Here is a 13,130-nt window from a genome sequence, read left to right as displayed (position 1 = left end):
TGAGGAGCTTAATCACTTCTATGGCCGCTTCGACAGGGACAATCTAGAGACAGCCATCAAGGCTGTGCTACCTGCCGATCACCAACCCCTCACACTCACCCCCTACGACGTGTACGTGGCACTGAGTAGGACTAATGCACGTAAGGCTGCTGGCCCTGACGGCATCCCCGGGCGCGTGCTCAGAGCCTGTGCTGCGCAGCTGACAGACGTCTGGACTGACATCTTCAACCTGTCACTTGCCCAAGCAGTTGTCCCCACTTGCCTTAAAGCCACCTCCATCGTGCCAGTGCCAAAACACTCCACTGCGGCAAGCCTCAACGACTTCCGCCCAGTTGCACTTACCCCCATCATCACCAAGTGCTTCGAGAGGCTGGTCCTGGCACACCTCAAAAGCTGCCTACCCCCCACACTGGATCCCTATCAGTTTGCCTACCGCAAGAACAGGAGTACGGAGGATGCCATCTCAACGGCACTTCACTCCGCCCTCTCCCACCTCGACAACAGAGACACTTATGTAAGAATGCTGTTCATCGATTACAGCTCAGCATTCAACACCATTATTCCATCAAAACTGATCACCAAACTCGGTAACCTGGGCATCGACCCCTCCCTCTGCAACTGGATACTGGACTTTCTAACCAACAGACCCCAGTCTGTTAGGTTAGACAAGCACACCTCTTCAACCCTCACCCTGAACACCGGCGTTCCTCAGGGCTGTGTGCTGAGCCCCCTCCTCTACTCCCTCTTCACCTATGACTGCACACCTGTACATGGTACTAACACCATCATCAAGTATGCAGATGATACAACGGTGATTGGCCTCATCAGCAACAACGATGAGCTGGCCTACAGGGAGGAGGTCCAGCACTTAGCAGCATGGTGCGCTGACAACAACCTGGCCCTTAACTCCAAGAAGACCAAGGAGCTCATTGTAGACTTCAGGAAGTCCAGAGGCGGCACGCACACCCCCATCCACATTAACGGGACGGAGGTGGAACGTGTTTCTAGCTTCAGGTTCCTGGGAGTCAACATCTCCGATGACCTCTCTTGGACCCACAATACCTCTACTCTGATCAAGAAGGCTCATCAGCGTCTCTTCTTCCTGAGGAGACTGAAGAAGGTCCATCTGTCTCCTCAGATCCTGGTGAACTTCTACCGCTGCACCATCGAGAGCATCCTTACCAACTGCATCACAGTATGGTATGGCAACTGCTCTGTCTCCGACCGGAAGGCATTGCAGAGGGTGGTGAAAATTGCCCAACGCATCACCGGTTCCACGCTCCCCTCCATTGAGTCTGTCCAAAGCAAGCGCTGTCTGCGGAGGGCGCTCAGCATCGCCAAGGACTGCTCTCACCCCAACCATGGACTGTTTACCCTCCTACCATCCGGGAGGCGCTACAGGTCTCTCCGTTGCTGAACCAGCAGGTCGAGGAACAGCTTCTTTCCGGCGGCTGTCACTCTACTCAACAACGTACCTCGGTGACTGCCAATCACCACCCCCCCCCCCCGGGCACTTATTATTTTTTTATTCAAATCGTTTGCTATGTCGCTCTTCAAGGGAGATGCTAAATGCATTTCGTTGTCTCTGTACTGTACACTGACAATGACAATTAAAATTGAATCTGAATCTGTACTATTCAAAGACTAAATTGAATAAGATATTTTCAAATGTCTCCTTCAAGAAGCAACTATAACACATTCCCTCACCTCTTGCATAAAACTACATAACTTTTGGGAAATAATTTTTGAAATTTTCTCAAAAACATTAATAACAAAACTGGACCCCCACGCGGAACTGATTATTCTTGGAACATCAGAAGCTGCCCTGAGCTATCAATATTTCAAAGACGTTTCCTTAATTATGGCCTGATAATGGCGAAAAAATGAATACTTAAATTCTGGAAAAACACATCTGCCCCTACTCTTAAAATGTGGAATACAAACATGTCTGAGACGCTACATCTTGAAAATATGAGACTAGTCCTAGCAGAAAAACCAGAGCCGTTTTCGAAGATATGGACACCATTCATTGATTCATTACAAGGATAGTATGGTGCAACACAAGTTTGGAATTAAATCGAATTACAGGTTGGGTGATGGGTGGGAAGAGAAACGAAGCAGGTATATCGTCACTTTTTTATTTTTCTTTCTGTTTTTGTCTTTTTATTTCTTTTCGTTTTTCTTATTTCTTTTACTACACTCTGGCTACACCAATTTGGTAGTCTAGGGTTGTATTCTTGCACATTCACTTTCTCTCTCGCTTTTTCTCCTTTCTTCTTTCTCTTTAGCTAAAAATTAAAATTGAAGCTGTACAATAAATGTATTGTCATATGCCGCGGTTTATACTTTTGTACACTGCTTCTCATAAAAATAAATTGAAAAAAAATAAATTATTTTAACGTGACAAGACTGGTGTATAGACCACATACAGTCCTTGACAGAGACAGAGCCGGATGTAATGGCATAGCCTTCATTTGCCTTCTCAGCCATTGTGGTGCTTCACCAGCCACCATCACTGTTGAGGTTTTTCCTTGGGCCATACTTTAAGAGCCTCTTCTCAACCTGCCCGCCATGGGTGACCCTGCAGAAACATACCTTCAGACCTTTAGCTCACAGGATCTTCGGCACTTGCAAGCTTCTCCACTACGACAACGTGGTGACCCTCGGTGAAGGTTCCATCAAACCTTCAAACGTGCAGTCTATCAAATCTACACAAGCTCATTGAGCCCTTTCATAAATGTATCATCTCATTCACGTTGCTGTAACCTATTTTCTCTTGCACGCCCATCAGCTTCCCTAGATCTTCTGGTTACCTAACCACTCTAGAACCACACTAGAGTCAATGTATAGTGGCCAAACAATATACTAGCATAGATTTGAATGTAGGAGGAAGCAAGAGCACATGGGCCAAGCCCACATACTTCCAGTACCCGCCATAATGTTTGGGCCAAAGACCCATCATTTATTTATTTGCCTCTGTACTCCACAATTTGAGATTTGTAATAGAAAAAAAATCACATGTGGTTAAAGTGCACTTTGTCAGATTTTAATAAAGGCCATTTTTTATACATGTTGGTTTCACCATGTAGAAATTACAACTGTATGTATACATGGTCCCCCCCATTTCAGGCCACCATATTGTTTGGGACACGGCAATGTCATGTCAATGAAAGTAGTCATGTTTAGTATTTTGTTGCATATCCTTTGCATGTAATGACTGCTTGATGTCTGCGATTCATGGACATCATCAGTTGCTGGGTGTCTTCTCTGGTGATGCTCTGCCAGGCCTGTAATGCAGCCATCTTCAGCTTATGCTTGTTTTGGGGGCTAGTCCCCTTCAGTTTTCTCTTCAGCATATTCGGCATACTCAATTGGGTTCAGATCGGGTGATTGACTTGGCCATTCAAGAATTTACCATTTTTTAGCTTTGAAAAACTCCTTTGTTGCTTTAGCAGAATGTTTCGGATCATTGTCTTGCTGTAGAATGAACTGCCGGCCAATGAGTTTTGAGATATTTGTTTGAACTTGAGCAGATAGGATGTGTCTATACATTTCAGAATTCAATATGCTACTACCATCAGCAGTTGTATTATCAATGAAGATAAGTGAGTCAGTACCTTCAGCAGCCATACATGCCCAGACCATAACACCCCCACCACTGTGTTTCACAGATGAGGTGGTATGCTTTGGATCTTGGGCAGTTCCATCTCTCCTCCAACCTGTGCTCTTGCCATCACTCTGATATAGGTAAATCTTCATCTCATCTGTCCACAAGACCGTTTTCCAGAACTGTGGTTGCTCTTTTAAGTACCCATATTTCCCGGCAATGAAGGCGCACCTGCGTCGAAGACGCACCCCCAATTTAAGTTGCTACATTTTGAAAAAAGAATGGCGGGACAGGATCAAGGGTTTGGTTTAGTCCAGGGTCGGCAACATCGCCTGCGTGCCCCGGGACTGGCTTCAGTTCCTAGATCCTTCGCAGAACTGGGGACTGGCTTCAGTTCCCAGTTCCCAGGTCGCCTGCCCTGGGACTAGTAGAGAGAGGGAGCGAGCCCGGGACGGAGCAGCAAGCCTGCCGCACAGTAGCCACCACTTCCACCAGTTGCGCCTGTGCCGAAGGACACCGTGGCTGACTGGCGGGCGGGCCGGCAGAAGTCAGTGAGGTGGCAGCTGGATCCGCTGTCCGGTCCCGGCGGCCGCTCGCAGCCACCCGAGCTACTTTCCTCCCCGGCCAGACTCCCCACACGCTGTGAAAGGAACTCTTTCCCCCCCCCACCCACAGCGGCGCTGGCCTTTTACAGACGCTTCCCACTTTACAGCCGCTTCCCATCAGCTGCCAGCAATGAGGGATAGACTTGACATTGTTCTCGATGTTGCTGTACTGAGGGATAGCCAAGTCTATCTTGGCTAACAACTTAACCTCCAAGACGCAGGTAAATTTTCGTGCCTTATTTTGGGGTAAAAAATAGCGTCTTCATTGCCAGGAAATACGGTACTTCTTGACAAACTGTAACTGTAAAATGGCCATCCTATTTTTGTGGCTAACCAGTGGTTTGCATCTTGCAGCGTAGCCTCTGTATTTCTGTCTTCTGCGGACAGTGGTCATTGACAAATCCACAAATGACTCCTGAAGAGTGCTTCTGATCTGTCGGACAGGTGTTTGGGGATTTTTCTTTATTATAGAGAGAATTCTTCTGTCATTAGCTGTGGAGGTCTTCCTTGGCCTGCCAGTCCCTTTGCGATTAGTAAGCTCACCACAGTGCTCTCTTTCTTCTTAATGATGTTCCAAACAGTTGATTTTGGTAAGCCAAAGGTTTGGCCTACGTCTCTAACATTTTATTCTTGTTTCTCAGTCTCATAATGGCTTCTTTGGCTTTCATTGGCACAACTTTGGTCCTCATATTGATAAAATATGACAATGTGCACTTTAACCACATGTGATTTTTTTTTTAAATTACAAATCTCAAATTGTGGCATACAGAGGAAAATAAATAAACAATGGGTCTTTGTCCCAAACATTATGGAGGGCACTGTATATGGAGAATGTGCAAACCCCGCATGGATTGCACTGGAGGTCAGGATTGAAATTGGATTACTGGAGCTGCTCCCAGTTCATCTTTCCACCATTCCTATTGCACCGGAATTGAGGCTCAATTCAAAATGTCAAGATCAGGACTGATTTTGTTTTGGGTATTGGTTCACCATATAGTGTAGATGGAGCTGAGATGCCCAATGATGAAATGGGTTCAATTAGTATCATGCTCCTCTTGCTGCAAGAGTTCTAAGCCAAGTGTCCACAACAGGGCTCCATTATCCCATTGATTTTATCCAGTAACCTTCAACATGACCAACCACAATACTCTTCCCCTTCACAGCACTTTTCAATTCACTCTTGCCTGTCACATTGTAACCAATCTATGCTATCCCACTTTCTCATCACTCCCTACTCACGGGCAATTTACAGAAGTCGATTAACCTACAAATCCACACATCTTTGGAAATTGGGAGTACCGAGGAGAATGTGTAAACTATTGAAGGTCAAGATCGAACCAGACTCTGGCGCTGTAAGGCAGTAGCTCTGTGCCTTATATGTCCCCTTTCCCTGCCTCTGAATCATCTGTTCAATTTCTGCTGTGACAGGCCTTTCCTTCAAATTCATAATTTACATTATACTAATCTCAAGTATATGGCCAATGTACATTGAATGTGCACAATTCGTAAAAGGCTTGAGAAAGTTGAGGTTGAATTGATATTTCACCTTTGTGTCATATTGGACCTATCCCAAAATAATGGTTGGCACATTCAGGGAGGACACGAGAAGAAATGTGTTTACCCAGAGGATAAAGTTTAATATATTAAATTCTGTAATATTTGAATCCAAGATAGGTGGAGACTCAGTTGTTGAGAATACAGGTATTTCGGCTATAATGTGTGTTTCCACAACATGAGTTGGATAAAAGATACATGATGAATTAAGGCGCAGTATTTGTATTATGTGGTCCAAACTACTTACAGCGGGATTTCAACCAAGAACTACAGATCCACTGAAATGCTTTGGATTTACTGCAAATACAAAAACACTCCAAATATTTTGGAAATTGACAAGCAGAGAAAAAAACAGTCTGAGGGAATATCTAACCTTCCTGTTGCAATCAAGCACCGTTGTCTCTTAAGAACACGATCTGAAGCAAAGGTTTCACGGGGGGAGCATTGAAATTGACAAGTAATTGCTCTAACACTTGTCAAAGGACACTATTATAGTGTAAGGTACACAAAAATGCTGGAAAAACTCAGCGGGTGCAGCAGCATCTATGGAGCGAAGGAAATAGGCAACGTTTCGGGCCGAAACCCTTCCTCAGACTATAGATTATAATGTCATCCAGACTTCAGATTATAATGTAACACAACATATAGCCTTTGGTTATTTTTAGCTTGCAGTAACAAATAAACTGGTAGTTATTAAAAAAGACATATTTATATAATAGTATTCTAAATATAGACCTACCATTGACAGAGGTACTGAGAGAAGATTGGGAACGGGAACTAATGATAAAAATTACGAAGGTTACATGGGAAAAGTACTTGATATATATTCACAAATGTTCGATTAATGTAAGACATAATCTAATTCAATTTTAAATTTTAAATAGATTATATTATTCAAAAACAAGATTGAACAAATTTTATCCAAATATATCCGCCATTTCTATCCCAAAATGCAACTATAACACACTCCTTAATTTCCTGCATAAAACTTTATAGATTTTGGAGTGATATTTTCGAAATATTTACAAAATTATTTAAGATAAGAATGGAACCTAATACGGAAATGATTATGTTTAAGAAGGAACTGCAGATGCTGGAGAATCGAAAGTTACACAAAAAAGCTGGAGAAACTCAGCGGGTGCAGCAGCATCTATGGAGCGAAGGAAATAGGCAACGTTTCGGGCCGAAACCCTGAAGTCAAGCCAAGACTGTTGAATTGTCATATGCCCCAGGAACAGAGAACACAGGAACATGGAGAATGAAAATCTTATTAACTGCAGCTTTGCAGGCATTTTAACACAATAAATAAATATACAAAGTGTTTAAGAAGGAACTGCAGATGCTGGAAAATCGAAGGTACACAAAAATGCTGGAGAAACTCAGCGGGTGCAGCAGCATCTATGGAGTAAAGGAAATAGGCAACGTTTCGGGCCGAAACCCTTCTTCAGTCTGAAGAAGGGTTTCGGCCCGAAACGTTGCCTATTTCCTTCGCTCCATAGATGCTGCTGCACCCGCTGAGTTTCTCCAGCTTTTTTGAGTAACCAACTGAAATGATTATATTTGGCGTAATGGAAGATGGGAATAAATTGAACACATCTCAAAATTTATTTTTTAACTATGGTTTAATAATAGCTAAAAAATTAATACTTAAATTTTGGAAAAATACATCAATACCAACGCTTAAAATGTGGATTGCAAGTGTGTTGGACACCGCACATCTTGAGGAAATGCGATTCCTCCTAATGGATAAATCAGACCAATTCATAACGAGTTGGTCTCAATTTGTCGTCTTTTTGGAATCATATGGTGCAACACAATTGTAAAAACTAACTGTTTCAGGACCGGACGAGGGTTGGTCAAGATTATAAACAATGATCTCCTTACCTTTTTTTTTTTTTTAGTTTTATTCTCTTTTTTCTATTTTCTTTTTCTCAACTTTCTTCACTCATTCGTCTTTTTTATTTTTCTTCACACACTATATAACTCAGGCTTTTCTATCCTTTACTATCTAATTTATTTTTCTTATTCTAATCTTTCTTTAATATTTAAAAAAAAGGAAGTTGTACATATTATGATAATGATAATATTATGATAATATATATTAGGCACTTTGGTGCCATATGATTGTACTTACTTCTAATAAAATAAAAGAAGAAAAAAAAGACCTTCATTTTTTGTTTAAATACTACAGAAAAAACAACTTTGTTATTGTCCTATTTTACCCATTGATACAATTGGGTTTTTTAATCACGATGTTCTATAACACGAGGGAAGCAACCATCATCTAGATGTGAGGGCTGGAGCGGTGTTGTGTAGTGGGGCCACTGAGCCACCGGCCTGGACTGCAGACTGACGGTCCGACCGTCGCCACCAGAGCGGGGCCAGGGCGAGCGGACCGGAGCGGATCAGTGGGCGCTGCCGGCGGGACCACGGTGGAGGGACCACGGTGGAGGGACCACGGTGGAGGGACCACGGTGGAGGGACCACGGTGGAGGGACCACGGTGGAGGGACCACGGTGGAGGGACCACGGTGGAGGGACCACGGTGGAGAGGCCCCGCACCTGCCCGGGGGAAGTGACGCGACGGGACGGGACCGGCCGCAGCGCGTGCTTCCGGTGTAGGCTGCACCGCCGGGGAGATGGCGGAGACACAGAGCGGAGAGAGGTAACGGGAGGGAAAGGAGATGGAGGGAGAGGGTGGGGGGGGGAGAGTGGGGGAGAGGGTGGGGAAGGGGGGAGAGTGGGGAAGGGGTGGAAGGGGGAGAGTGGGGAAGGGGGAGAGGAGGAGGGGGGAGGGGGGGGAGGGGGAGAGGTGGGAAAGGGGGGGGGAGAGGAGAGTGGGGGAAGGGGGTGGAGAGAGAGAGAGTGGGAAGGGGGTGGAGGAGAGAGAGAGGGGGAAGGGGGAGAGAGTGGGGAAGGGGGTGGAGGGAGGGAGGTGGGGAAGGGGGAGAGGAGAGAGTGGGGAAGGGGGAGAGGGAGAGAGTGGGGAAGGGGGAGAGGAGAGAGTGGGGAAGGGGGTGGAGGGGGAGAGTGGGGAAGGGGGGGGAGGGAGAGAGTGGGGGGAGGGGGGGGGAGGGGGAGAGTGGGGAAGGGGGTGGGAAGGAATGGGAGGGGGAAGAGGATAAGGAGTGAGGGGATGGGTGAGGACATGGGGTGGAGGAATGAGGGAAATGGGTGGAGGAGTGAGGGAAGGTGGGTGGGGGATTGGGGAGAGAAGGAATAGATGGGAGAGGATTGGCGAGAGCGGCGGGGGAAGTTTGGAGAGGGGCTGAGAGGAGGCAGGCTCAGATTGGAGGGTGGGTGGATGTAATGTGTGTTTCAGTGGTCTGGCAGGGTTGTGGGAGGGAGGGTGGACTGACGAGGGACTGGAAAAGATCTTGGCCTCACCCTATCTGTGAAATTCTCTTGCATAGAAAGGAACTGTAGATGCACGTAAATATCGCAGATAGACACAGAGTTCTGGAGTAACTCAGTGAGGCAGCATCTATGGAGAAAAAGAATGAGTGACTCTGAAGAGGGGTCCCAACCCGAAACATCGCTCATCCTTTTCCTCCAGTAATGCTGCCCAACCCACTGAGTTACTCCAGCACTGTGTGTCTCTATGCGACATTCTCTTTGTCTTTTTACTCGCACATTTCCACCTTTCCCCCTTACTCTCACCTCCCACATCTGAACACTAACTTGCTTTGTCCCTTTCCCAGTTTCTACAAAGTATCTGAAAAATGAAAGACTTAAGAGTTAACTCTTCCCACAGATACTACCTGTGTTTCTTATGTTTTCTCATTTTATTAATATATGGTGGAAGTGGGTCCTGGTTACAGGAGGGCCAGAGCATGAAAGTAAACAGAGGCAGGAAGAAGAAGTGGAGTACTGGCAGTTATGTGTTGGCGATTAGGGGGAAGGGTGCTCTGGGGAGATAAACATATCTGACGAGGGTGACGCAGCTGTGTGAGAGGTTGAAACCACTGTTTTTTAAAATCTGAAATGTCTTATTTGAATTGGTGGAAATTAATTTTCAATGGTGAACTGGCAAAGTGCTGAAATGGACAATTTGAAGAGCTGTGGTGGAGAAGGGAATGATAGAGCAAGTTAGAAAGGGACCATGGAGACATCAGAGAGAAGGCTAGGGAGGGAGAAAAATAAATTTTCTTTAATTTTGTATTATATATTATCTATGTGTATTGCAAGTAAGAATTTAATTGTTCTGTTGCCAGTACATATGACATTAAACACTCTTGATTTGTTTTATTCCTCTTGCTGTGCACTATCAGAAAAAAGAGCAACAGGGAAAGCTACACAGTGGGCCAGGTGGCAGACAGTCTGTCCTGTAAGCAGACGGCTAAGGGCAAGGCATCTCCGCTGATGCTTCTCTTCTCCACGCCCTCAATTTCCACGAGCCAGTCGTTCTTCACTCCTGTTCTGGAGCGTAAGGTAATCACTGTGTAATGTGGTTAGAATTGTGCCCTGGTTTCAGCTCTGTAATCACAGTCCCAGATCTTGCGCTTCTGTGCAAACTCGCTTGCTGTGTCACAGTTAGACTGGCAGCATAAGCACTCCCCTAATACTTAGTACAATATAATACCATGGCAACGCCTCTGGATAATGGATCCGAAGGGCTGGCTGAGAGTGAGTTCCAAAATTACTGCTCAAAGTGAGAATTTTATAACGCACAGACTAAATGGACCAAAAAGCCTGTAGGATGGAAGTTAGTTCAGAGTGGGCAGCATGATGGCACAGCAGTAGAGTTGTTGCCTTACAGTGCCAGAGAACCGGGTCCGATCCTGACCACAGGTGCTGCCTGTGCGGAGTTTGTACATTCTCCCTGTGACGTGCGTGGTTTGTCTCCGGGAGCTCCGGTTTCCTCCCACACTCCAAAGACGTCCAGTTTTTTAGTCTAATTGGCTTGGTAAAATTGGAAATTGTCCCTAGTGTGTGTAGGATAGTGTTAGTGTGCAGGGATGGCTGATCAGCGCTGACTTGGTGGGCCGACTGGCCTGTTTCCGTGCTGTATCTCTAAACTGAACGAAACCTGATTTTAGTTTAATCCCTGTTTGTTAGTGTCCAAAGTCTTGGACCCACGGCATCCCCGGGCGCGTGCTCAGGGCCTGTGCTGCGCAGCTGACAGACGTCTGGACTGACATCTTCAACCTGTCACTTGCCCAAGCAGCTGTCCCCACTTGCCTTAAAGCCACCTCCATCGTGCCAGTGCCAAAACACTCCACTGCGGCAAGCCTCAACGACTTCCGCCCAGTTGCACTTACCCCCATCATCACCAAGTGCTTCGAGAGGCTGGTCCTGGCACACCTCAAAAGCTGCCTACCCCCCACACTGGATCCCTATCAGTTTGCCTACCGCAAGAACAGGAGTACGGAGGATGCCATCTCAACGGCACTTCACTCCGCTCTCTCCCACCTCGACAACAGAGACACTTACGTAAGAATGCTGTTCATCGATTACAGCTCAGCATTCAACACCATTATACCATCAAAACTGATCACCAAACTCGGTAACCTGGGCATCGACCCCTCCCTCTGCAACTGGATACTGGACTTTCTAACCAACAGACCCCAGTCTGTGAGGTTAGACAAGCACACACCTCTTCAACCCTCACCCTGAACACCCGGCGTTCCACAGGGCTGTGTGATGAGCCCCCTCTTCTACTCCCTCTTCACCTATGACTGCACACCTGTACATGGTACTAACACCATCATCAAGTATGCAGATGATACAACGGTGATTGGCCTCATCAGCAACAACGATGAGCTGGCCTACAGGGAGGAGGTCCAGCACTTAGCAGCATGGTGCGCTGACAACAACCTGGCCCTTTACTCCAAGAGGACCAAGGAGCTCATTGTAGACTTCAGGAAGTCCAGAGGCGGCACGCACACCCCCATCCACATTAACGGGACGGAGGTGGAACGTGTTTTATCTAGCTTCAGGTTCCTGGGAGTCAACATCTCCGATGACCTCTCTTGGACCCACAATAACTCTACTCTACTCTGATCAAGAAGGCTCATCAGCGTCTCTTCTTCCTGAGGAGACTGAAGAAGGTCCATCTGTCTCCTCAGATCCTGGTGAACTTCTACCGCTGGACCATCGAGAGCATCCTTACCAACTGCATCACAGTATGGTATGGCAACTGCTCTGTCTCTGACCGGAAGGCATTGCAGAGGGTGGTGAAAATTGCCCAACGCATCACCGGTTCCTCGCTCCCCTCCATTGAGTCTGTCCAAAGCAAGCGCTGTCTGCGGAGGGCGCTCAGCATCACCAAGGACTGCTCTCACCCCAACCATGGACTGTTTACCCTCCTACCATCCGGGAGGCGCTACAGGTCTCTCCGTTGCCGAACCAGCAGGTCCAGGAACAGCTTCTTTCCGGCGGCTGTCACTCTACTCAACAACGTACCTCGGTGACTGCTAATCACCACCCCCCCGGACACTTATTATTATTTATTCAAATCGTTTGCTATGTCGCTCTTCCAGGGAGATGCTAAATGCATTTCGTTGTCTCTGTACTGTACACTGACAATGACAATTAAAATTGAATCTGAATCAGTTGCATTAAAGGTATGCTGTTCTATCAAAGCAAACGCAAAATGTAGTCAGGGAATCTTATAAATTTGCTTCTGATCCCCAGGCAATTAGACTGTATAGTTAAACCAATGGCATATTCCAATTACATGAGTTATTATGTGAAGGAGCTGCTGTAAATTGCCTCTGCTGTAGGAGGTTGGTTGGAGAATCAAGGGATATTTAATAGGCCCATGAAAAAGACTGAGTTATTACAAAATAAGCAGGTGAATGAGATTGATGTGACTATTCTGAGTACTGGCAAAACGATTAAATATGGGCCCAAAGCCCTTTGTGCTGTAAGAAATGGGAGTTGGGGTGAAAGACGGTGGTGGCTGGTAAGAAGGGGTGAGGAGGAAGAAGAAGATTGGACGTGGGTTGGGTTTGTCTCCGGGAGCTCCGGTTTTTTCCTCCCAACCACTCCAAGACGGTTCCAGGTTTTTTTAGGTATAAAGTGGCTGTAAATTGGGAAATTGTCCCTAGCGGTGTGGGATAGGTTAGTGTGCAAGGGGATGCGCCAGTTGATAAGCGGTTGTGGGCCACGACACTGGGGCCGTTTTCCGGTGCTGTATTCTTCTAAAAATGAACGGAAAAACCTGATTTTAGTTTAAGCCCTGGTTTGGTTAGTGCCAAGCCCCCGGCAATCCTGGGGTGAGTGCTTCAGGGGCTGTGGCTGGCGCAGCTGAAGACGTCTCGGGACCTGGGGGACAATTCAAACCTGTCCACTTGCCCAAAGCAGTTGTCCCCCAACTTGCTTTAAAAGCAGCCACCTATCGTGCCAGTGGCCAAACACCCT

At 46.5% G+C, this 13,130-nt stretch overlaps 1 protein-coding gene across 2 annotated transcripts in view; it reads left to right on the top strand.

Annotated features, from left to right (window-relative positions):
- Window positions 1-8,271: 8,271 nt before the first annotated feature.
- rbm34 (RNA binding motif protein 34) overlaps window positions 8,272-13,130 on the top strand; it is a 24,977-nt gene continuing 20,118 nt past the window's right edge. Inside the window, exons 1-2 of one of the 2 annotated variants that reach the window (XM_055635147.1) lie at window positions 8,272-8,430; window positions 10,037-10,196. In XM_055635147.1, the coding sequence (XP_055491122.1) occupies window positions 8,405-8,430; window positions 10,037-10,196 (186 nt within the window). In that variant the 5' untranslated portion in view covers window positions 8,272-8,404. The remainder of the gene's footprint in view (window positions 8,431-10,036; window positions 10,197-13,130) is intronic. The other variant, XM_055635145.1, reaches the window with a different exon arrangement.

This window comes from Leucoraja erinacea, chromosome 5 (assembly GCF_028641065.1).
Source record: "Leucoraja erinacea ecotype New England chromosome 5, Leri_hhj_1, whole genome shotgun sequence".
In the NCBI taxonomy this organism is placed as follows: domain Eukaryota; kingdom Metazoa; phylum Chordata; class Chondrichthyes; order Rajiformes; family Rajidae; genus Leucoraja; species Leucoraja erinaceus.
Note: the sequence above shows the minus strand (reverse complement) of the source record. Positions and strands in the feature narration are given on the sequence as shown.